Raw genomic sequence first — 24946 nt, forward strand, 5'->3', positions numbered from 1 at the left:
TAAAGAGTCCTCTCCTGCTGATGTTCAGGTGTATATCAGTATGTAGTGTCTCTACTTTAAAGAGTCCTCTCCTGCTGATGTTCAGGTGTATATCAGTATGTAGTGTCTCTACTTTAAAGAGTCCTCTCCTGCTGATGTTCAGGTGTATATCAGTGTGTAGTGTCTCTACTTTAAAGAGTCCTCTCCTGCTGATGTTCAGGTGTATATCAGTATGTAGTGTCTCTACTTTAAAGAGTCCTCTCCTGCTGATGTTCAGGTGTATGTCAGTATGTAGTGTCTCTCCTTTAAAGAGTCCTCTCCTGCTGATGTTCAGGTGTATATCAGTATGTAGTGTCTCTACTTTAAAGAGTCCTCTCCTGCTGATGTTCAGGTGTATATCAGTATGTAGTGTCTCTACTTTAAAGAGTCCTCTCCTGCTGATGTTCAGGTGTATATCAGTATGTAGTGTCTCTACTTTAAAGAGTCCTCTCCTGCTGATGTTCAGCTGTATATCAGTATGTAGTGTCTCTACTTTAAAGAGTGCTCTCCTGCTGAGGTTCAGGTGTATATCAGTATGTAGTGTCTCTACTTTAAAGAGTCCTCTCCTGCTGATGTTCAGGTGTATATCAGTATGTAGTGTCCCTACTTTAAAGAGTCCTCTCCTGCTGATGTTCACATGTATATCAGTATGTAGTGTCTCTACTTTAAAGAGTCCTCTCCTGCTGATGTTCAGGTGTATATCAGTATGTAGTGTCTCTACTTTAAAGAGTCCTCTCCTGCTGATGTTCAGCTGTATATCAGTATGTAGTGTCTCTACTTTAAAGAGTGCTCTCCTGCTGAGGTTCAGGTGTATATCAGTATGTAGTGTGTCTGTGACATGTTTCCATGCTTTAATGTTGAAAAAGCTCTTCAAAATCACGTGTGTGAAAGTTTCTTAACAGATGTTTTCTTTTACTTTAATTTATCAAGATGTTCTAATAGAAAAATAAAGTTGTCTTCAATAATTCAGGATGAGTAACTGATGTACAAGTTCTCATTTTAGGGGTACAAAGCAATGTAGGATTTATTCAATAACAATGAGATATTTCTAACATTTGGTCAACATTTGGGCTGGTCTTTGAAAGCAGCACGATCAGAGTTAGCTTGGAGAGCCCCATGCTGTATGCATGCACACATCACACTGTGAGTGACAGTTAAAGTCATTTTATACATCATGCAGATCAAGCATTTTAAAGATCCAAACTAAAAAGCCACTCAGTGTAAACGAGTAGAAAACGAAAGGCATTTGAACCAGATGATTAAGACGTATGGTTAAGGACCTCTTATTGCACTGCATAGTCATTCGCTGTACAACACATTTAGATGACCGACTGAAGCGTTACTAACAACGATGCTCAACCGACCAATGAACTGCATCATCTCATCAGTAGGAGTGAAGTAACATCACGAGAAACGCTTCCTCCACATGATTTAAAAAGAAAAGCAGGATGTGAGTGAACACACTGCTGGCACACGACACAAAGACACGCGATGCACCTGTGACGCGTCGGGCAGCTCAAACTGCAGCGCCTCCTCCCTGCAGTCCGTCAGGAGGGAAAGGGCTTTCACTGAGACCCTCGTCTGCGCGACACACGTTAGCATCGACGCTGACTACAGTTACAAGAACAATTCACACTGCGGGGTCACATAACTGCAAGCTATGATTACTCTCCTGCTGATTATTCTGGAGATGACTTCATATGAATCATTTGGTCGTGATGTAGTGAGAGACGTTGCTCTAAGTCTTTAAATGTTTGTCAGTCCCTGAAGATATTTACTTTAATAAGAACATCTCCATATTTGAGTCGCTATTGAGATATCAATCAAATTATGAGAGCCACCGATAGCTCCATAGATTACATTAGCTAGCCAGCGTGCTACATGGGTAGCAAAACGTAAGATAGCTAACTCGTTAGATAGCAAACTTTAGCTAGAATATAAAGTAGATCATGTTTGTTAGCTCAACAGCACACTGACAGGTTCATTGGGTTTGGTCAATAAGTTAACTTGTGTTTATAAATGTCAACACTGCAGACTTTTGTCTTTTGTGTCAAACATCAAAGATATTTACTTTCATAGGAACATCTCCATATTTGAGAGGCTATTGAGATATCAATGGAATTATGAGAGCATCCGATAGCTCCACAGATTACATTAGATTTCCACACAGATTACATTAGCTAGCCAGCGTGCTACATAAACGTAAAATAGCTAACTCGGTAGATATCAAATAATAATCCAAGTCAAATTAAGAGAGCCGCCAATTTGGCGATTACTAGCTATATAGTTTAGATTTGCTAGTGAGCTTGTTGAATAGGTACCTAGTGTAAGCTTGGTAACTAGTTTGATAAACAACTAACTTTAGATAGCTTGAAAAGTAGATGGTTTAAAATTGCTAGCCAGGTTGTTAGATAGAAAGCTAATGTTTGCTAGTTAGATAGATAGATTACGTTTGCTAGCTCAACAGCACACTGACAGGTTAATTCAATTAGGTCTCTAGGTTAACTTGTTTATAAACTCCAGATAAGTTGTCCAAATCCCAAAATACATACACTCTATATTTGAGAGGCTGGACGCTGAATTGCTTTCGTTATTGAAACTGTTATTTTATAAATGTGTTGTTTAATGACTGCAGCCCTACAGAGAGCAGAAGGAATCCCAGTTCCGGGTCTGACCGCAGCATGAACGGTTCTTGTTTCTGAGCTGTCTGTAAATAAACACTAAAGTGATCCAGCCCTCCTCTGCAGCTGTAGCCATCGCCTCAGATCAACAAACCAGATATGAAACATGTGGTCCCCTCAGTAAGGCTTGCAGCTGAACCCGCGTTCAAGAAATCAACAAGTATAACAGTAATGAATCATTTTGTTCTTCAATCACCCAGCACTACTCACCATGGCCTTAATCCAATTTCATCATGAGCACACCAGGTAGACCCTTGATGCAAAAAAGGCAAATAAAACAATACAATATAATATTTAACGAGATGTATCCCCTCTCAGAAAAAGCGAGTCTGACTCTTTCAAGTATTCTTTCTTGGGATTGTTTGAGGGAAATCTTTCAGATATCCCTTGGTAGCAAAAAGCATTGTTAGTGAATCGATGTTCGACACACGAAGAGGTTAGGATATGTTGCAGTTGGAAGCGAGGGTCTGCACGAGTGAGTAATGGAAAGCAGAGCCCCCCTGTTGAACAGACGTAAAGCTATGGCATCAGACAGAAGGCGTCTGGTAGTCTTTGTGTTATGAGGGCCAGGTCTTCTGAGGTAGGAAGCAGGAGGTCTGCAGCGTCACTGGACCTTCTGAGCCCACCTCAGGTCGTCGGCGCGGGGCTTCTCCCCCGTCACACTCTGGATCAGATCCTCCAGGTTCTTCCAGAAGCCAAACCTCTCCAGAGGGTAGTTCAGCCAGCCTGCAGGGGGGGGGGGGGGGGGAGAGAGAGAGAGAGAGAGAGAGAGAGAAGTATCAATAATATGTAAACATTTGAAATGTTAATGTTGTTAATTATTTTGTATTTTGATGCTTTGGCAACATCGTTTTGTTTAACTTTCATGTCAATAAAGCCTCTTTGAATTGAATTGAATTTTGAGAGAGAGAGAGAGACTATTATCTGCCTTATTGTGTTCTGTGGGAGGAGCTTGTGACCTCAGATTTTCATTGACATAACTACACTGTAGCATGTATGCTAGTATGTACACATGACAATAAAAGCTTGAACCTTGAGAGACGGAGAGAGCTGGAGCTTGATGTCAAACACTGATGGTTCATTATGAAGTTAACGGCCGGAGCGTTTCAAGTCTCTCTCATCATGTGCTCAGCAGCTACAGTGGAGATATGTCAATGACAAACTGAAGTCGTCCTCCAACAAAGCAGCATGAATAGGACATAGAACAGGGGGTGTCCAAACTACGGCACGCGGGCCTTTTTGAATCGGCCCTCAGCTAATTCAAAAAGTATAATGAAATATGGCCCACAGATGAAACTTGTGCTTGTCTTGTACTTCTCAAATATATATGCAAACAGATATTACACATTATAAAACGGACAAGTCAAATCAAGCAATCTGATTGGTTCTTAGCCGTGATATACTGAGCGTATACCACGGGTAGAATTGTAAGTTACTTTTCACAACAAGTCAGTATCCCTCTGCGTCTGAGAAAAACAGTATACCGTTGGGCTGAAAAGCAAACTGTACTGGAACAAGAAAGCAGCGAAGAAGTAACGGGGCAGAAGCCCTCCTTTTGACGCAGCGGTCCAGACATAGACATCAAACGGCAAAACATATTCAGTGTGCAGTTCCTTTGGCATTAGGGCAGGGATATCTAGATACTTTTGAAGGTTTAACATAATGAATTGTGCTACTTTTAAAGCAAGCAACGATGTTTTCAAATCTGTAATCAAAGAGGTCCGCAAAAACACTATCGACCAATCAGATTGCTTGATTTGACTTGTCAGTTTTATAAATATATTTAAATTTCTTCCGTTACGAAACTAACTTACAAAGCATAAAATGGAAACATTTAAGATTAACTTCGAACTCCGGGGGGGGTCTTACTATAGTATGGAGGAGTGGATTGAGCAGTGCCTATCTCCAGAAAAAAAAAGCACCTAAACTACGACATGCAGAGCTACGTGAAGAGCAGGTAGACCAACTGGAAAAGTACCACCATTCAAAAGCTTTCTGATGCGGGTCTTGAAACAAAGCAGAGAAATTATGACCGTTAGTGGCCACAGGTGCGAAAGCTCTCTCCAGAGCTACTGGAAGCCCAATCTCGGGGACCGGAGAAAGTGGAGCAATATTCTCGCCACGCCAAGCAACAGCCTCGAACAACCTCAACCTATACAAGTGACCACGTAAGCCATGCTACTGATGCTGGACAGGTTTTCAGTGGATGCACAATAAACAGCAACATACACATTAATGTAAATAAACAGCCAAATAATGGATCAACGCTCTCCGCCTAATATGTTCGCTAGCTGTTAGTGTTGTTGCATAGCAACCACCTCGCACTATGTTTCGTGCAGAAGGCAACGGAGGGACTATTTTATTTTGAACATCATTATTTACTAATAAAAACTATTTAAATTAGAGTGTGTATTTTTCTTTCATATTGCCACACTTGGTAACCGTTTTATAAAAGCAATAGCTCACGACAGGCCGTGGTATATGCTCATTATATCACAGCTAAGGGGGTTGTCGACGCTCCGCTTTGCGCCGAACCACGCCCCCTTAGCTGTGATATAATGAGCATATACCACGGCCTGTCGTGAGCTATTGCTTAAATATTCATGAAGCCCACTTTTCAAACAAATTCAGTCACTTAAAGTTGAAAATTGTTTCAATCAAATCTAAGTTGATAAGAAAGAAGCCCAATAACTTATTTCCATAACAGGCTTGAAATAGACCCTTCAAATGTCCTCTTATCGTCATCAATCTGAGGCTTCTGTTTTAAGGGAGCTGCAGACATAGAAAGTGAACCCTCTGGAGAGCTGAGCCTGTGTTTCTCTTAAAGCTATTCAAGTATTAAGAAGAATTTACATACATTTGAGGATGAAGAACTAATCAATTAGATAAAATAGTGCAAGAGAATGTTTGGAGAGGAGAGGAGAGAGAGAGAACGAGAGGAGAGAGAGAGAACGAGAGGAGAGGAGAGAGAGAGAACGAGAGGAGAGGAGAGAGAGAGAACGAGAGGAGAGGAGAGAACGAGAGGAGAGAGGAGAGGAGAGGAGAGAAGAGAGGAGAGAATGAGAGGAGAGAGAGAGGAGAGGAGAGAGAGAGGAGAGGAGAGGAGAGGAGAGAGAGAGAACGAGAGAGGAGAGGAAAGGAGAGAGGAGAGGAGAGAGAGAGAACGAGAGGAGAGAGGAGAGGAGAGAGGAGAGGAGAGGAGAGAGAAGGAGAGGAGAGGAGAGAGAGAACGAGAGGAGAGGAGAGAGGAGAGGAGAGAGGAGAGGAGAGAGAGAGAACGAGAGGAGAGGAGAGAGAGAGAACGAGAGGAGAGGAGAGAGGAGAGGAGAGGAGAGGAGAGAGGAGAGGAGAGAACGAGAGGAGAGGAGAGGAGAGAGAGAGAACGAGAGAGGAGAGGAAAGGAGAGAGGAGAGGAGAGAGAGAGAACGAGAGGAGAGAGGAGAGGAGAGAGGAGAGGAGAGGAGAGAGAAGAGGAGAGAGAGAGAACGAGAGGAGAGAGAAGAGGAGAGAGAGAACGAGAGGAGAGGAGAGAGGAGAGGAGAGGAGAGAGAGAGAACGAGAGGAGAGGAGAGAGAGAGAACGAGAGGAGAGGAGAGAGGAGAGGAGAGAGAGAACGAGAGGAGAGGAGAGAGAGAGAACGAGAGGAGAGGAGAGAGGAGAGAGAGAGAACGAGAGGAGAGGAGAGAGGAGAGGAGAGAGAGAACGAGAGGAGAGGAGAGAGAGAGAACGAGAGGAAAGGAGAGAGGAGAGGAGAGAGAGAGAATGAGAGGAGAGAGGAGAGGAGAGAGAGAACGAGAGGAGAGGAGAGAGGAGAGGAGAGAGAGAGAACGAGAGGAGAGAGGAGAGGAGAGAGAGAGAACGTGAGGGGAGAGGAGAGGAGAGGAGAGAGAGAGAACGAGAGGAGAGAGGAGAGGAGAGGAGAGAGAGAGAACGAGAGGAGAGGAGAGAGAGAGAGGAAGGCTGACCTGTGGTGATGCAGAAGTAGGTCTCGTGGGGGGAGAGGAAAGGAGAGGAGAGGAGAGAGGAGAGAGGAAAGGAGAGAGGAAAGGAGGAAGGCTGACCTGTGGTGATGCAGAAGTAGGTCTCGTGGGGGAAGAGGAGAGGAGAGGAGAGAGGAAAGGAGAGAGGAAAGGAGAGAAGAAAGGAGGAAGGCTGACCTGTGGTGATGCAGAAGTAGGTCTCGTGGGGGGAGTGGAAAGGAGAGAGGAAAGGAGAGAGGGGAGGAGAGAGGAGAGCAGGAGGGCTGACCTGTGGTGATGCAGAAGTAGGTCTCGTGGGGGGAGAGGAAAGGAGAGAGGAAAGGAGAGAGGAGAGAGAAGAGAGGAAAGGAGAGAGGAGAGCAGGAAGGCTGACCTGTGGGGATGCAGAAGTAGGTCTCGTGGGGGGAGAGGAGAGAGGAAAGGAGAGAGGAGAGCAGGAGGGCTGACCTGTGGTGATGCAGAAGTAGGTCTCGTGGGGGGAGAGGAGAGAGGAAAGGAGAGAGGAGAGGAGAGAGGAAAGGAGAGAGGAGAGAGGAGGCTGACCTGTGGTGATGCAGAAGTAGGTCTCGTGGGGGGAGAGGAGAGAGGAGAGAGGAGGCTGACCTGTGGTGATGCAGAAGTAGGTCTCATGGGGGGAGAGGAGAGAGGAAAGGAGAGAGGAAAGGAGAGAGGAGAGAGGAGGCTGACCTGTGGTGATGCAGAAGTAGGTCTCATGGGGGGAGAGGAGAGAGTAAAGGAGAGAGGAGAGAGGAGGCTGACCTGTGGTGATGCAGAAGTAGGTCTCATGGGGGGAGAGGAGAGAGGAAAGGAGAGAGGAGGCTGACCTGTGGTGATGCAGAAGTAGGTCTTGTGGGGGGAGAGGAGAGAGGAGAGAGGAGAGGAGAGAGGAGAGAGGAGGCTGACCTGTGGTGATGCAGAAGTAGGTCTCGTGGGGGGAGAGGAGAGAGGAAAGGAGAGAGGAGAGAGGAGGCTGACCTGTGGTGATGCAGAAGTAGGTCTTGTGGGGGGAGAGGAGAGAGGAGAGAGGAAAGGAGAGAGGAGAGAGGAGGCTGACCTGTGGTGATGCAGAAGTAGGTCTCGTGGGGGGAGAGGAGAGAGGAAAGGAGAGAGGAGAGAGGAGGCTGACCTGTGGTGATGCAGAAGTAGGTCTCGTGGGGAGAGAGGAAAGGAGAGAGGAGAGAGGAGGCTGACCTGTGGTGATGCAGAAGTAGGTCTCGTGGGGGGAGAGGAGAGAGGAGAGAGGAGAGGAGAGAGGAGAGAGGAGAGAGGAGGCTGACCTGTGGTGATGCAGAAGTAGGTCTCGTGGGGGGAGAGGAGAGAGGAGAGAGGAGAGGAGAGAGGAGAGAGGAGGCTGACCTGTGGTGATGCAGAAGTAGGTCTCGTGGGGGGACACGTGGTGCACTCGGTGGTGTTTTCGGGGCAGGATGATCTTGCAGTCCTGCAGGAATACCACCCAGCGCGGCAGCCCGAAGTACGTGTGCGACCACTTGTGGATCTGATTGGTGAGCGTCACGAAGATGGCGAGGGCGAACAGGAAGCAGAACCACGGGTAACTGTGGTACACCTCGGCTGTGGAGAGGAGGCGTGGCTATTAACAAAGCATAATGACTTCAGGATCATTCAACTTCTGCTTGTCTTATATTGTACTTCTTAAATATACAGGTTGACATATATTACATAGTCATGTGTTAATAGGCCCAATTATCAAATGAATTCAGTCAATTCAAGTTCAAGTAAGATGATAAGAAATGAGAGGGTTTTATTTCCTGACACTTTGAGAGTCTCCTGACACACCGGGGACGCACCGGGGACGCACCGGGGACACACCGGGGACACACGGTGATGTAGAGAAGACATTTACACTCATTCACACCAATGGTGTTTCAGGGCCGGTTCGGAGCTGGAGCTTGAAAAGCACCGGGTTTTCCCGTTCACACCGCAGGGGAGCAGCCTCTTAGCTCCGGAATCCGGTTCGTTTGAAGCACCAAAAAATTGTCCGGCTAGAGCAAAAGGACCGCATACTTCACGCTTACGTCGAGGCAGCCGGACTCTGGGCGGTGTGAAAAGAGCCGGAGCTAAACCGAGGAACCAGTTCTGAACCTGGAAAGCTCTAGCACGGAGCTTGAACCGGAGTTGCGTTGGTGTGAATGAGGTATAAGAGAGTCTCCTGACACACGGGGACACACCGGGGACACGTGGTGATGTAGAGAAGACATCACAAAGTGCATTCTGTATGATAGGGGACCTTTAAGATGTCAGTTTGACAGAGTCTCACCGGGGGAGAGGGTGAGGAAGCTGAAGGCCATGTGGGCCAAAGGGAGGATGGTCAGCATGCAGTTGTCCCCGTTGGTCTCAATGAAGTCGTGGCGGGTGATGGCCGTGGGGTCGATGTGATGCTCTCTGAAGGGCCGGATGAAGGCCTGAAAACAGAGGAACGCACAAATACTACGTTTACACTTATATTCAGGACACACACACACACACACACACACACACACACACACACACACACACACACACACACACACACACACACACACACACACACACACACACACACACACACACACACACACACACACACACACACACACACACACACACACACACACACACACACACACACACACACACACACACACACACACACACACACACACACACACACACACACACACACACACACACACACACACACACACACACTTGGTTGTGTATATATAGGGTATACATGATTTATATATATTTGTATGTTTGTATTCCGGGTTGTGGGAAACAACGATCTGTCCGAACACACAAACTGAAAGATTGACAATAAAGTTGACTTTGAGATATGAATCCTTCTGAAGGGTTTGGTACGAGCCATTGGTCCTCTCATGGCCTCGATCGTTCTGCTCCCACTGGGTCTAAATAGCAAACATCGTCAGACGGGTTTTAAACAACCTTTAGGAGGGTTTTGTTGACCGCACGTCGTCCCCTCTGTCTCTACAGTAAAGGCACTGGTTGGCCATCAACATCTTTTAAATAAAAAACATTATCTAAAGTACAAATAGTGAATATCTGAGTGTCGTGGCTTCCTTTCTTATCTTTCCATCAAGCCACTAGATGCCTTAAACAGACATGTTCAACTCCTTCCCTTTATCTTTGTGTTACTCACAGTTGAAGAGTTTCTCGGCCTCCGATGGTTTGGATGATATTAAGCGATGTGTTTGCTCAAAATAAAATAACAAACGTTTAGCAACAAAGAAAAGAGGCCTTTACAATATTCTAAAGAAAAAGGCAAAACTCAAAGACAATAACAAACCACTTAGGTATTCTTTCTTCTTGTTAAGGCTTTTTTAACTTAATAACTTAAAGGGTAGTTTAACGGTTAAAATCTGTTCCTCAACGGCATCTTTCTGACCCATCACTGTCTCTTTAGAGGAGGCCCCGTGGGAATTGTATTCTTCTATACTCTGTCACAGAGAGCGGTGCAGGGAGGACGTGTTCACCCTGAAGGAAGCTGCTGTTCCCTCGACTAAAAAGCAACGATATTTCTCCAGAGGATTTTGGAAAATAGCTGAAAATCAGGTCTGTAGAAAACGACCCTGTTTGATAAATGCACGTTTTGTTCAGCCGGATAATCTCCACATCTCTACTTTCATAATGTTGAATCATAAATCTAATGTCCAGAAGCTAAATGCTAACGTTATGCTATAAAGGAGCTACAGCCGAGTCCAGCAGCACGACTTCAACGTCACGCCAACTTAAGATCCATATTCAAACACACAGATTCTAGATGGAACGAGTTGAAGCGTTTGTTTGAACAGTCTGCAGGAGGCAGGGACTTGCTCTCAAGCTGAACAGAAACTAACTTAGAGGAGTGTTTACGTGTTCGGTGTAATGACGTACAACGGCCTCCACGACTTCTGTAGTCCTATTCAGCCACTTGGTAACAGCCATCGTTTATCAGACACGTCCACTCTTCAGAAATCACCAGTGGGGTCACTGCTGATGGATTTAATGTAGAACAAAACGTGATCCGTCTCTTTGTCTCAACGACAGACCTTATTTCAGATATTTTCCAAAATCCTACGGAGAGATCCCATTGGCTCTGAGACGAGGGAACAGGAAGTGGAGACATGCTGACTCACTTCACTCAGGACTCGTCACTGCACCGCTCTATTAGAAGGCCTTTCTTATTAAACTAAATACTGGCTCTAAAGGCCCAGATACACCGGCCCGAAATCGGCAGTGAATGGGAGTCGGGCCGAACATGAGCGTGGGCACGCCCTATTCGGAGTGGTGTGCGCCGCACCGTCGGGTCTTTTCTGCCGACCTGACGCCTTTTCTTGCAGATTCAACTTGTTGAATCGGCGTCGGGAACACCACCGGAAGTCGGACAAAGGGATAACACTGATTGGCTGTTCAGCTAGCGAATCAGTGCATGAGAAGCGTTAACGGAAGTGAGGGAGGTGAACAAATGATTTAAAATGGAAGATGGAACACACACGGACGGCTATTTCACCTCATGGGTTTATAGAGCTCCTGTTCGTTCATGTTTTCAACGGACGAGAGTGAAAATGGAAAGAAAAACGCTATTTGTTGTTTGTTTATATCACGGAGTCTGTTCTTCTTCTGTCTTCCGGTTGTTCCGGTTGTTGCCTCTTTTGAATGATGAATACACACTACCGCCGCCTGCTGGTAAGGAGAGTTATTGCCACTCAAGCATACGCAGTTCATACGTGCTCGGCTCGGATTTGCGGTGTGTTCCAGTGCGCGAAGTCGGCAAATACGCAGGAGAGTCCGGCGACGCAACAGTCGGTGTCGGCGTCGGCGACTTCTCAGGTGACTGGCCGGTGTATCTGGGCCTTAACACGTACCTTTCCAAAGATGGGCAGATCCACAGACCCCCAGCTGTCGGCCCCCCAGTGAACGAGTCCCGACGCAAAGTCAGCGGTGAGGATCCCCCCCACTGGAAACAACATTAAAACACAGAGACATGGAGTTACAACAGAGCATGAACACTGTGGACGTTTCATGGACGAAGTTTGTCTTTTGCTAGATTTAATAAAGTAATACAGAAAGTCAATATAAAGTGAGGTGGATCTGAAAAGCAGGAACAGAGCAGCTTCCTCCTCAGAGGAGAGAAGCTCTGCTGACAGTCTCTCTGTGTGTTCATGAGAGGAAACAGCTGCTCCTCCATCCCATCATCAAACCATTACACCCCCTCGTCCTTAACCATTTAATCCCCCTTTTACTTCCTTTGCCTCCTGACATGTAAGCCCTTAACCTCTCTGTTGAACACACACGAGACTAACAACTCAGTTTAACAGAGTAAACGGCATCAGAGTATAAGACGATATGTGATTATATGATAACGACAAACAAACAAGGAAGCCACGACAAACACTTTGTAATGGATCCACCAGCGCCTCCTCACCGATGCTCAGCAGGATGGACCACAGGTGGCCCAGGTGGAAGTTGGCAAGAAGGTGAAAGAAGTTGAAGGCCATGAGAGAGAAGCAGAGCACCACGCTGCACCACTCCTGACATCTTTTACCTGGAGGAGAGAGGGCAGAGGACACATCCTTTACTCAGGTACAAGTACACATCCTTTACTCAGGTACAAGTACACATCCTTTACTCAGGTACAAGTACACATCCTTTACTCAGGTACAAGTACACATCCTTTACTCAGGTAGAAGGACACACATCCTTTACTCAGGTACAAGTACACATCCTTTAGTCAGGTACAAGTACACATCCTTTACTCAGGTACAAGTACACATCCTTTACTCAGGTAGAAGGACACACATCCTTTACTCAGGTACAAGTACACATCCTTTAGTCAGGTACAAGTACACATCCTTTACTCAGGTACAAGTACACATCCTTTACTCAGGTACAAGTACACATCCTTTACTCAGGTAGAAGGACACACATCCTTTACTCAAGTAGAAGTACACATCCTTTACTCAAGTAGAAGTACACATCAGGTACGAGTACACATCCTTTACTCAGGTACAAGTACACATCCTTTACTCAGGTAGAAGTACACATCCTTTACTCAGGTACAAGTACACATGCTTTACTCAGGTACAAGTACACATCCTTTACTCAGGTACAAGTACACATCCTTTACTCAGGTACAAGTACACATCCTTTACTCAGGTACAAGTACACATCAGGTACAAGTACACATGCTTTACTCAGGTACAAGTACACATCCTTTACTCAAGTAGAAGTACACATCCTTTACTCAAGTAGAAGTACACACATCCTTTACTCAAGTACAAATCCTTTACTCAAGTAGAAGTACACATCCTTTACTCAGGTACAAATCCTTTACTCAAGTAGAAGAACACATCCTTTACTCAAGTAGAAGTACACACATCCTTTTCTCAAGTAGAAGTACACACATCCTTTACTCAAGTAGAAGTACACATCCTTTACTCAAGTAGAAGTACACATCCTTTACTCAAGTAGAAGTACACATCCTTTACTCAAGTAGAAGTACACACATCCTTTACTCAAGTACAAATCCTTTACTCAAGTAGAAGTACACATCCTTTACTCAGGTACACATCCTTTACTCAAGTAGAAGTACACACATCCTTTTCTCAAGTAGAAGTACACACATCCTTTTCTCAAGTAGAAGTACACACATCCTTTACTCAAGTAGAAGTACACACATCCTTTTCTCAAGTAGAAGTACACATCCTTTACTCAAGTAGAAGTACACACATCCTTTACTCAAGTACAAATCCTTTACTCAAGTAGAAGTACACATCCTTTACTCAGGTACACATCCTTTACTCAAGTAGAAGTACACACATCCTTTTCTCAAGTAGAAGTACACACATCCTTTTCTCAAGTAGAAGTACACACATCCTTTACTCAAGTAGAAGTACACATCCTTTACTCAAGTAGAAGTACACATCCTTTACTCAAGTAGAAGTACACATCCTTTACTCAAGTAGAAGTACACACATCCTTTACTCAAGTACAAATCCTTTACTCAAGTAGAAGTACACATCCTTTACTCAGGTACACATCCTTTACTCAAGTAGAAGTACACACATCCTTTTCTCAAGTAGAAGTACACACATCCTTTACTCAAGTAGAAGTACACACATCCTTTTCTCAAGTAGAAGTACAGATACTCGTGTTTGAAAGTACTCTGGTAAAAGTAGAAGTACTGACTAAACTTCTTTACTCAAGTAAAAGTAAAGAGGCTTTGAAATGTACTTCAGTAAAAAGTACCCATAACTAGCAGCTGTTTTAAAGAGTACCTGACCTCCCTTTATATTAATAGAACAATAATGTCATTGTTAGCTAATGAATGTTTCCATGGTGACCAACGGCAACATGACAACGTTTTCATTGGTCCCTCTTCTTTAGAGAAGACCAGGAAATGATGGATACACGGATCGTGTTCAAATCAATAGGCACGCAATGACTCTAAATAATAATGATCACGCCACCAAACACACATTCAGACTAAAGGAACCAGCCTGTTTGGAAAATGAGAGAAGAAGAAAGTACAGGTATTTGTGTTCAACATGTAAGAAGTAGAAAGTACAGGTATTTGAGTTCAACATGTAAGAAGTAGAAAGTACAGGTATTTGAGTTCAACATGTGAGAAGTAGAAAGTACAGGTATTTGGGTTCAACATGTAAGAAGTAGAAAGTACAGGTATTTGAGTTCAACATGTAAGAAGTAGAAAGTACAGGTATTTGAGTTCAACATGTAAGAAGTAGAAAGTACAGGTATTTGTGTTCAACATGTAAGAAGTAGAAAGTACAGGTATTTGAGTTCAACATGTAAGAAGTAGAAAGTACAGGTATTTGTGTTCAACATGTAAGAAGTAGAAAGTACAGGTATTTGAGTTCAACATGTGAGAAGCAGAAAGTACAGGTATTTGTGTTCAACATGTAAGAAGTAGAAAGTACAGGTATTTGAGTTCAACATGTAAGAAGTAGAAAGTACAGGTATTTGAGTTCAACATGTAAGAAGTAGAAAGTACAGGTATTTGAGTTCAACATGTAAGAAGTAGAAAGTACAGGTATTTGTGTTCAACATGTGAGAAGTAGAAAGTACAGGTATTTGTGTTCAACATGTGAGAAGCAGAAAGTACAGGTATTTGGGTTCAACATGTAAGAAGTAGAAAGTACAGGTATTTGTGTTCAACATGTAAGAAGTAGAAAGTACAGGTATTTGGGTTCAACATGTAAGAAGTAGAAAGTACAGGTATTTGAGTTCAACATGTAAGAAGTAGAAAGTACAGGTATTTGTGTTCAACATGTAAGAAGTAGAAAGTACATGTATTTGTGTTCAACATGTAAGAAGTAGAAAGTACATGTATTTGTGTTCAACATGTAAGAAGTAGAAAGTACATGTATTTGTGTTCAACATGTAAGAAGTAGAAAGTACAGGTATTTGTGTTCAACATGTAAGAAGTAGAAAGTACAGGTATTTGTGTTCAACATGTAAGAAGTAGAAAGTACATGTATTTGTGTTCAACATGTAAGAAGTAGAAAGTACATGTATTTGTGTTCAACATGTAAGAAGTAGAAAGTACAGGTATTTGTGTTCAACATGTAAGAAGTAGAAAGTACAGGTATTTGTGTTCAACATGTAAGAAGTAGAAAGTACAGGTATTTGTGTTCAACATGTAAGAAGTAGAAAGTACAGGTATTTGTGTTCAACATGTAAGAAGTAGAAAGTACAGGTATTTGTGTTCAACATGTAAGAAGTAGAAAGTACATGTATTTGTGTTCAACATGTAAGAAGTAGAAAGTACAGGTATTTGTGTTCAACATGTAAGAAGTAGAAAGTACAGGTATTTGTGTTCAACATGTGAGAAGTAGAAAGTACAGGTATTTGTGTTCAACATGTGAGAAGTAGAAAGTACAGGTATTTGTGTTCAACATGTGAGAAGTAGAAAGTACAGGTATTTGAGTTCAACATGTAAGAAGTAGAAAGTACAGGTATTTGAGTTCAACATGTAAGAAGTAGAAAGTACAGGTATTTGAGTTCAACATGTAAGAAGTAGAAAGTACAGGTATTTGAGTTCAACATGTAAGAAGTAGAAAGTACAGGTATTTGTGTTCAACATGTAAGAAGTAGAAAGTACAGGTATTTGTGTTCAACATGTAAGAAGTAGAAAGTACAGGTATTTGAGTTCAACATGTAAGAAGTAGAAAGTACAGGTATTTGTGTTCAACATGTAAGAAGTAGAAAGTACAGGTATTTGTGTTCAACATGTAAGAAGTAGCAAGTACAGGTATTTGAGTTCAACATGTAAGAAGTAGAAAGTACAGGTATTTGTGTTCAACATGTGAGAAGTAGAAAGTACAGGTATTTGAGTTCAACATGTAAGAAGTAGAAAGTACAGGTATTTGAGTTCAACATGTAAGAAGTAGAAAGTACAGGTATTTGAGTTCAACATGTAAGAAGTAGAAAGTACAGGTATTTGTGTTCAACATGTAAGAAGTAGAAAGTACAGGTATTTGTGTTCAACATGTAAGAAGTAGAAAGTACAGGTATTTGAGTTCAACATGTAAGAAGTAGAAAGTACAGGTATTTGTGTTCAACATGTAAGAAGTAGAAAGTACAGGTATTTGAGTTCAACATGTAAGAAGTAGAAAGTACAGGTATTTGAGTTCAACATGTAAGAAGTAGAAAGTACAGGTATTTGAGTTCAACATGTAAGAAGTAGAAAGTACAGGTATTTGAGTTCAACATGTAAGAAGTAGAAAGTACAGGTATTTGTGTTCAACATGTAAGAAGTAGAAAGTACAGGTATTTGAGTTCAACATGTAAGAAGTAGAAAGTACATGTATTTGTGTTCAACATGTGAGAAGTAGAAAGTACAGGTATTTGTGTTCAACATGTAAGAAGTAGAAAGTACAGGTATTTGTGTTCAACATGTAAGAAGTAGAAAGTACATGTATTTGTGTTCAACATGTAAGAAGTAGAAAGTACATGTATTTGTGTTCAACATGTGAGAAGTAGAAAGTAAAAAGTAATGGAGTAAAGCACTGATACCAGAAACATGTACTTAAGTACAGTAAGGAAGTATTTGTACTCTAATACTTCCCACCTCTGTCTGGAAGGAAAACAGAGAGAGATGTTGATATTAGAGAAAGCAAGACTGAACACAGAGTAGTTAGTTGTTTTTAGTATTTGATATTTACTATTTTACTTGAATGTGCAAAATGACTTGTCACTGTCACAGGCTGCTACCTATTCTCTACTGGGGCACTGCAATACGTTACTTTAAATCTTTGTATATTGTATATTGAGCTATTGTATATTGAGCTATTGTATATTGCATACTTTTATGAAGATGTATCTGTATTATCTGTATTGTAGTTTTGGAGCAACCTGGCAAAAAGAATTTCCTTCGGGAGTTCTATCTATTTTAATCTAATAAACCCAGAACCTGATTAAATTATCAGTCCTCGAGAACGTCATGACATCCAAACTAAAAACGTCCAAAGGTTAGTGACATGATTAATTAGCAGCTGTTATTTTATTCACCGTCACAACATTTCTCTGCTCCTTGAGGGGAAGTGAAATAACTCAACTAAACTAAATGTCTCAAAAAAGTCTGATCACTAAAGATCTTCAGCTGGTGTGAGGATAAAGAAAGGAGAGGAGTATTTGAACAGAGGGCGTGAAGGCCTTTTACTTCATCGAGTTCAAATGCTGTGTTTTGTTTTGCACCGGGAACACAAACATAGCTCACTTATGGATGGGTCGCTGACAAAATACTCAAAATGACAGCAAAGTGACACAAAAACAAAGAGCAAACGGCTAAAATAGCTGCAATGAGACACAAGGAGACTCACAGTGACTGCAACAAGGCACAATGTGCACATAACACCACCACATAGACACTTAGGAACGATATATAAGTGTCTAACAAATACAAAGAGACACCTAAAAGAGGCTCATCAACTATGAAGGCTTTGAGCATGTCCATTGCCTGATAACCCCTCTCTCACTGTACCTGCTGCACACAGACAGATGCATTACAGTCATGATACTGAGAGGACGGACATCATGTCTATTCCAGAACATTAGGGATAGGGCATTTATTATCCCTGCAGTACAGTGTGAAAAGTACATGTACTCAATAACTGTACTTAAGTAAACACACACACACACACACACACACACACACACACACACACACACACACACACACACACACACACACACACACACACACACACACACACACACACACACACACACACACACACACACACACACACACACACACACACACACACACACACACACACACACACACACACACACACACACACACACACACACACACACACACACACACACACACAGAGTTGTGTAACAAACAAAGGTCTCTCTGGTCTGTTTAAGGCTAAACTCTACTTCCTGTTTGTTTCTTGGTAACTATGGTGGAGATGTATCATCTAGGTGTCATTCAGTACACTGGTTTATGCCTTACTGTGACCCAGTACTAAGATCTGGTACTTAGTAAGTAGAAGTACTCCAATCTGGTACTTGAGTAAAAGTAGAAGTACCCAGATCTTACTCCAGGTGGAACTAAAGTCTGATTTAATACTTGATTATATTTCACATCATTCCTCCAGATCTGTGAAGTAACTAAAGCTATTAAATGTAGTGGAGTAGAAGTACACCATTTACCTCTGAACTGTAGTGGGGTAGAAGTACACAGTAGTATAAAATAGAAATACTCAAGTAGAGTACAAGTATACCTGAAAAGTGTACTTGAGTAAATCTACCTAGTTACTTTACATCACTGAATAAACCTGATTCTGGTCTGTCCTTCCAGATGACAATATACATCTGTAACTCTTCATTAAATAACACTCTGGTTTAAAATTGTGTATTTGTGACTAACTGTGACACATTTCCTCCTGAGAAACTATGCTATGTAACGTCGTTATGTCACCCGCCTCTCGAGGACTCACAGCTCGAGCCCCTGGACTCACCTGGTGAGTAAAGGTCCTTGAGCTCCCGGGCCCCCGCGTGCTGTGGACCCCCCCTCCCGCTCCGACCATCGTTCTGGGGGTTCTGGTTCTTCTCTACAATCCCGTCCGCTTTGGTAACCATTCTCGCCATTTCTGTCTCTCCACACTGTGAGCCCAGCCCCTTCAGGAACCAACGCTCTCACCAAGGTTTCTCAGCCCACAGACAGCGCGGGGCTCTCAGCCAATCAGCGGCGAGTCAGTGAGTGCAGCAGCCAATCAGGGGACGGGAAGTGGCTCATCGGAATGTCGACTGACCAATGGGAGGAAAGACTGTATTTTCTGACCCCACCCTCTCTGAAAACTGGCTTCAGCGTCGGAGGCGAGATCGCGTTCATTCCTATAACAGCTGTTCAGTGACGCATAAAGCAGAGATATAAACTTAATAATTAACCAATAATTAAAACAATATAGGAGCACAATTAAAAATATTATGAATACAAATGCAATCAAAACTAATTGTGTAATTAACAAATATTTAATCTGAAATATGGAACTGTATTTTTCTTTCTTTCTTTAATGTCATTTTTTACTATTTTATATGTCTGCCACTGACGTCAACTTTTTTGTTCAACATTTATGATGTTGATATATGTTCTTGAATAAAATAAAAACAATAAAGTGGCTAATGAAGCCAGAATGATATGAAAAGTACCCGGATGTGGGCCCACAGAGCATGCGCAGTTGAGTTTCCCTCTAAGCCCCGCCTCCGTCCTCTCGCTCTCACTGACACGGAAGTTCAGTTCATTTGTTTCCGCTTTTTATTTATTTTTCCTTTATTTATTAAAATTGTAAATAATAAGTCATAATAATTACATAAATAGTCATATTAGTGAGATGAAGGATTCATAATAATGAGATAAATGAGTCATAATAGGGAGATAAATGAGTCACTATGCAAAAATATATACAGTTATATTATTAACTCGCTGTCATTCCCGCGCATGCCCTGTAGCTTCTGTTTTGTTTACATCACTGTCTTCGCACCGAGCGGAGGACTGACAGCCGCTCTTCAGCTCTCTTTTCCGGGTAAATCATGTCCGTGAAACACGCTCTGATCCGCGGGCTGGAGCTCGGCCGCTCGCTGCTTGTGAACCTGAAACCTGGAGCCCGGGTCGCTGCGAGGTTACGGGTCGGAGGAGCCTCGGTCCCGCCGGCCCCACAGCCTCGGGTTTTCCTGCCCTCCCGGTACCGGTACTACCGCTCCTCTCTGCGTGGTTTGGCCGCCCGGATGCTGGCCTCCGTCGGCTTCAGGAGCTCCGGAGGATCCCCCAGAAACAGAGCCGTGTTCCTGGCCTTCGGGCTCGGTGTGGGGCTCGTGGAGCAGCTGGAGGAGGACCGGAGGAGCACTGCTACCTGTGAGGAGATCCAGGTAAACAACACCAGATAAAGAGAGGAGATCCAGGTAAACAACACCAGATAAAGAGAGGAGATCCAGGTAAACAACACCAGATAAAGAGAGGAGATCCAGGTAAACAACAACAGATCAAGAGAGGAGATCCAGGTAAACAACAACAGATAAAGAGAGGAGATCCAGGTAAACAACAACAGATAAAGAGAGGAGGTCCAGGTAAACAACACCAGATAAAGAGAGGAGATCCAGGTAAACAACAACAGATAAAGAGAGGAGATCCAGGTAAACAACACCAGATAAAGAGAGGAGATCCAGGTAAACAACACCAGATAAAGAGAGGAGATCCAGGTAAACAACAACAGATCAAGAGAGGAGATCCAGGTAAACAACACCAGATAAAGAGAGGAGATCCAGGTAAACAACACCAGATAAAGAGAGGAGATCCAGGTAAACAACAACAGATCAAGAGAGGAGATCCAGGTAAACAACACCAGATAAAGAGAGGAGATCCAGGTAAACAACACCAGATAAAGAGAGGAGATCCAGGTAAACAACACCAGATAAAGAGAGGAGATCCAGGTAAACAACACCAGATAAAGAGAGGAGATCCAGGTAAACAACAACAGATCAAGAGAGGAGATCCAGGTAAACAACACCAGATAAAGAGAGGAGATCCAGGTAAACAACACCAGATAAAGAGAGGAGATCCAGGTAAACAACAACAGATCAAGAGAGGAGACCCAGGTAAACAACACCCGGAAATAATAATGTAGAGCGGGGACTCAGTGTATTATTACTGCCGGGGACAGTAGTGTAAGAAGTGCCCTTCCTTAAAAGTACACAAGTGTCCAAATGTCAGGGCCCCGAAGCATTTAAATAGTTAAAGAGGTCATTCTGTGCTCACGTTCAGGTGTATATTGGTATGTTCTGCACAAAAAAGTCAAAATTCAGAGATAAAAGTCCAACCCATTCTGAAAAGCGTCTCGTTAGAAAATATTAAGATTCCCCAGGCTAACCCTCACCTCTGTGCGTCTCTCTTTGTCTTCCCCCTGCAGGCGGTGTTCAGGAGGAAGAGGTTCCCGAGCTCCATGAAACCGATGCCCTCGGGGTACAAACTGCACGATTACATCATCGGGGCTCAGATCGGAAAAGGCTCCAACGCTGCTGTGTACGAAGCTGCAGCTCGATTCACTCCCAAAAGAGAGGAGGAAGAGGAGGTGGAGCTCAGAGAGGAGGAGGAGGTGAAGCTCAGAGAGGAAGAGGAGGAGGTGAAGGAAGGGGCTCCGTCTCTGACCTGCTGCTCCTTCAGAAGATTCCCCCTGGCGATCAAGATGATGTGGAACTTCGGGGTGGGTCTTCCACACGAGGAGAGGGATGCTGCTGCTCCAGAAGTTATTTATTAATTATAAGCAAGATGAAATAATACGCCGTGTCACAAGGGTTTTTATTGAAAGAGACTTCTTATGATATTTGACTTTACCACATGTACAGCTTACTGAGGGTTAGGGTTACACCTTAGCACACGATAACTCACGTGATTTTACATGAACACACATTTGACCACAAATGATTTAAAATGTTAACATACGTGAATTTTTACGTGAACACCCAGGATTTCACTCTCACTACTTTTAAATCCAGGCTGAAGACTTTTCTTTTTGCCGCTGCCTTTAATTGAACTATTCACATCTGCACTGCACTGTGACTGTTATTCATGTTTTATTATCTTTGCTCTTTAATGTTTCTAATGTCTTTCATGTTTGTAAAGCCCTTTGAATTGCCTTGTGTTGGAAAGTGCTGTATAAATGAACTTGTCTTATCTCATTTGACTGAAAGGTGTTTTTGTGGCTGTGTTTCAGGCGGGGTCTTCCAGCGAGGCGATCCTGAGCTCGATGTCTCAGGAGTTGGTTCCTGCCGGCCGATTGGCCCTGAAGCCGGAGGGGGAGGAGCCTCTGGACGGGTGAGAGTTACACTCCGACTGTGTGTGTGTGTGTGTGTGTGTGTGTGTGTGTGTGTGTGTGTGTGTGTGTGTGTGTGTGTGTGTGTGTGTGTGTGTGTGTGTGTGTGTGTGTGTGTGTGTGTGTGTGTGTGTGTGTGTGTGTGTGTGTGTGTGTGTGTGTGTGTGTGTGTGTGTGAGAGCTTCCCTAGAGCAAGTGGTGCTGCTCTGCATGAATGATAACTGATAAAGAGATCTCTCTCTCTCTCTCTCTCTCTCTCTCTCTCTCTCTCTCTCTCTCTCTCTCTCTCTCTCTCTCTCTCTCTCTCTCTCTCTCTCTCTCTCTCTCTCTCTCTCTCTCTCTCTCTCTCTCTCTCTCTCTCTCTCTCTCTCTCTCCCTCCCCCCCCACAGACACTTTGGCTTTCTGCCCAGACGGGTGTCGGCTCATCCGAACGTGATCCGTGTTCACCGAGCGTTCACCGCCGAGGTGCCGCTGCTCCCCGGGGCGAGGGAGGAATACCCCGACGTCCTGCCCGCCAGACTGAACCCCGGCGGGCTGGGAAACAACCGCACGCTGTTCCTCGTCATGAAGAGGTACGGCCACTTACAATCTAAAGTCACCTGCTTTATTTATAAAGGAATTCTCCTCCACTGAAAGGTATTGAATTCATGTCATGAAATCAGATCTAAAACTTGAATTGATATCTACAGCTCCGGAAGAAACTTCATTCAGTAGGGCTGGGAATCACCAGGCTCCCAGCGATACGATACTATCACGATACTTAAGCCACGATACGATAGTATTGTGATTCTACGATATGCTAAGTATTGCGATACGATATATTGCGATTTATAAGTTACACAAAACACATCCTGTAGCAGTTCTGAAGAGTTAGCAGCCAGGTATATATTGCAAAGTTATTAACGGCATAAATACATATATTGCACATATTGTACATAGTTGGTATGTGATATATCTGAGACCTATAATATATGCCTAAAATAGTATAATATGAGACCTTTAAGTGCTTTTCCCCCCCCCATGCTGCAGTTACCCCGGGACTCTGCGTCAGTTCCTGTCTGGGAACCAGCCGAGCCGCAGGCAGCGAGTCCTGATGCTGCTGCAGCTGCTGGAGGGCGTGCAGCATCTCTGCAGCGAGGGGGTCGCTCACCGGGACCTGAAGACCGACAACATCCTGCTGGAGCTGGACTCAGGTCAGAGACACACTGCCTCTCCTCCACTCTTAGAAACATATCGGTTTAGGAATCAATAATCAGGTACTAATTTATTCTTGCAAGAAGGAGCAGAGTTAAATCACATACAGGAATATGGTTCAACCAAGAGGCAAACTCTGGGGAAGAGCCGGGACGCTAATACGGAAGTGCCTCAAACTGCAGTTCATCTAGTGGCCAGTAGGAGCAGTCTGCAGAAGGGAGCAATTTCCATAGACCCCCATGTTAAAATCAAATCAATCAAATCGAGTAATTGGTTGCTTCCCTTTTTCCCCACGAGCTGGGACATAGCATAAATTGGGGACTCGTCCAGAACCCGGGACCCCAGAGAGAACAATAACACAACATTTGAGTCCCTCAGTTGAATTATTCCTGGATGTCCTCAGACCTCAGTCGCTCAGAGAACATTAGAGGTTTCAAAGTGTGATTTGTTCCTGCAGCTGGATGTCCTCGGCTGGTGATCTCGGACTTTGGCTGCTGTCTGTCTCAGAGCGACTGCAGTCTGCAGCTTCCCTTCAACAGCATGTGGGTGAGCCGGGGGGGCAACGCCTGCCTCATGGCCCCCGAGGTGAGCTTCAGTAACTCTTTAAAGGTCTCCTATTATACTATTCTTAGGCACATATCGACCCTTGTCAATTAAGTACAGGGGTCCCTCAGGGCTCTGTTCTCGGTCCCCTCCTCTTCTCCCTGTACATAAACTCGCTCGGATGTTTCCAGTGGCGTTTTCTCCTGGAGGCCAAGGGAAGCCAGGCTTCCCCTGTTTTTTCGGAATTGTAGTTATAATTTTAATAAATAAATAAAAACACTTCGTTTAGTTTCGATAATTATTCTGCCGGCCCGTCTCTCCCCCATTCTCATTGAGTATTTTACAAAGAGTGAAACAGCGCCCCTCTAGATGTTATGGTGAAACAGTAGATTGCACTCTCTGTTGCGAGAGGAGGCCAGCCGAAATTGGCTTCCCTTGGTGAAAAAAAATGGAGGGATTGACCAATCAGATGAGGCTCACGTCATGCCCCTGCCAACCTGTGATTGGTCAGGGCCATGCCAAGGGAAGCCAGAGGCGGCTGGCTTCCCTTGCCTCACAATCCAATCAAATCGCATCAACTTAGTGGTGCAGTGACGCGTCCTGAAACCCGGAAGTAAGCTGCGCTCGGTTTCCCTCGACAAAATAGCAATGGGATTTCTCCACAGGATTTTGGAAAATAGCTCGAAAAAAGGTCAGTGGAAAACGAACCTGTTAGGTAAATGCACGTTTTGTTCAGTCGGATAATATCCACATGTCTACCCTACTTTTATAATTTTCGAATGATAAATCTAATCGATAGAAGATAGATAGCGTCACTGCACCACTCTCACCGCCGTTAGAAAGTAGCAAGCAACTGAAGCAAGTGCAATTATGGAGGGTGGAGATTTGGAGTATTTAATCAAAAATAATTGTACTAAACTTCCGCTACAGCAGCAACAACAAATACAATCTGATGACAGGCCAGTGCCCAAACTGGAGCTGTGTACAGCGAGGAACAAAGGAGCGAACCGGACGTAAAACGTTAAAGGTCTCCTGATTTAGTTTGTGAATGAATGCTTATTAGAGTTTGGGCTGGAGAGTGCGTGCGGACTTGTCGGTCAGATAACAGGCGTGTGTAAGTCCTGCATCTGTATGATACAAATGTGTGTAAAATGATACCGGGCGCTGTAATCACTCATCTGGTTACGTTAT

At 43.8% G+C, this 24946-nt stretch overlaps 2 protein-coding genes across 2 annotated transcripts; one reads left to right on the forward strand and one right to left on the reverse strand.

Annotated features, from left to right (window-relative positions):
• Positions 1 to 909: 909 nt before the first annotated feature.
• peds1 (plasmanylethanolamine desaturase 1) lies at positions 910 to 18853 on the reverse strand. The gene is made up of 6 exons (XM_079675277.1): positions 18670 to 18853; positions 12102 to 12221; positions 11542 to 11633; positions 8955 to 9099; positions 8036 to 8248; positions 910 to 3425 (listed from the first exon to the last, which is right to left on the reverse strand). Exons 1-6 carry the CDS (start codon positions 18797 to 18799, stop codon positions 3304 to 3306), a joined length of 822 nt encoding a protein of 273 aa, XP_079531403.1. The 5' UTR covers positions 18800 to 18853; the 3' UTR covers positions 910 to 3303.
• An 801-nt stretch (positions 18854 to 19654) lies between these two features.
• Positions 19655 to 24524, forward strand: pink1 (PTEN induced kinase 1). The gene is made up of 6 exons (XM_079675256.1): positions 19655 to 20077; positions 21115 to 21408; positions 21919 to 22019; positions 22408 to 22590; positions 23048 to 23211; positions 23670 to 24524. Exons 1-6 carry the CDS (start codon positions 19742 to 19744, stop codon positions 23867 to 23869), a joined length of 1278 nt encoding a protein of 425 aa, XP_079531382.1. The 5' UTR covers positions 19655 to 19741; the 3' UTR covers positions 23870 to 24524.
• Positions 24525 to 24946: the final 422 nt, after the last annotated feature.

This window comes from Notothenia rossii, assembly GCF_949606895.1.
Source record: "Notothenia rossii genome assembly, chromosome: 4".
NCBI lineage: Eukaryota > Metazoa > Chordata > Actinopteri > Perciformes > Nototheniidae > Notothenia > Notothenia rossii.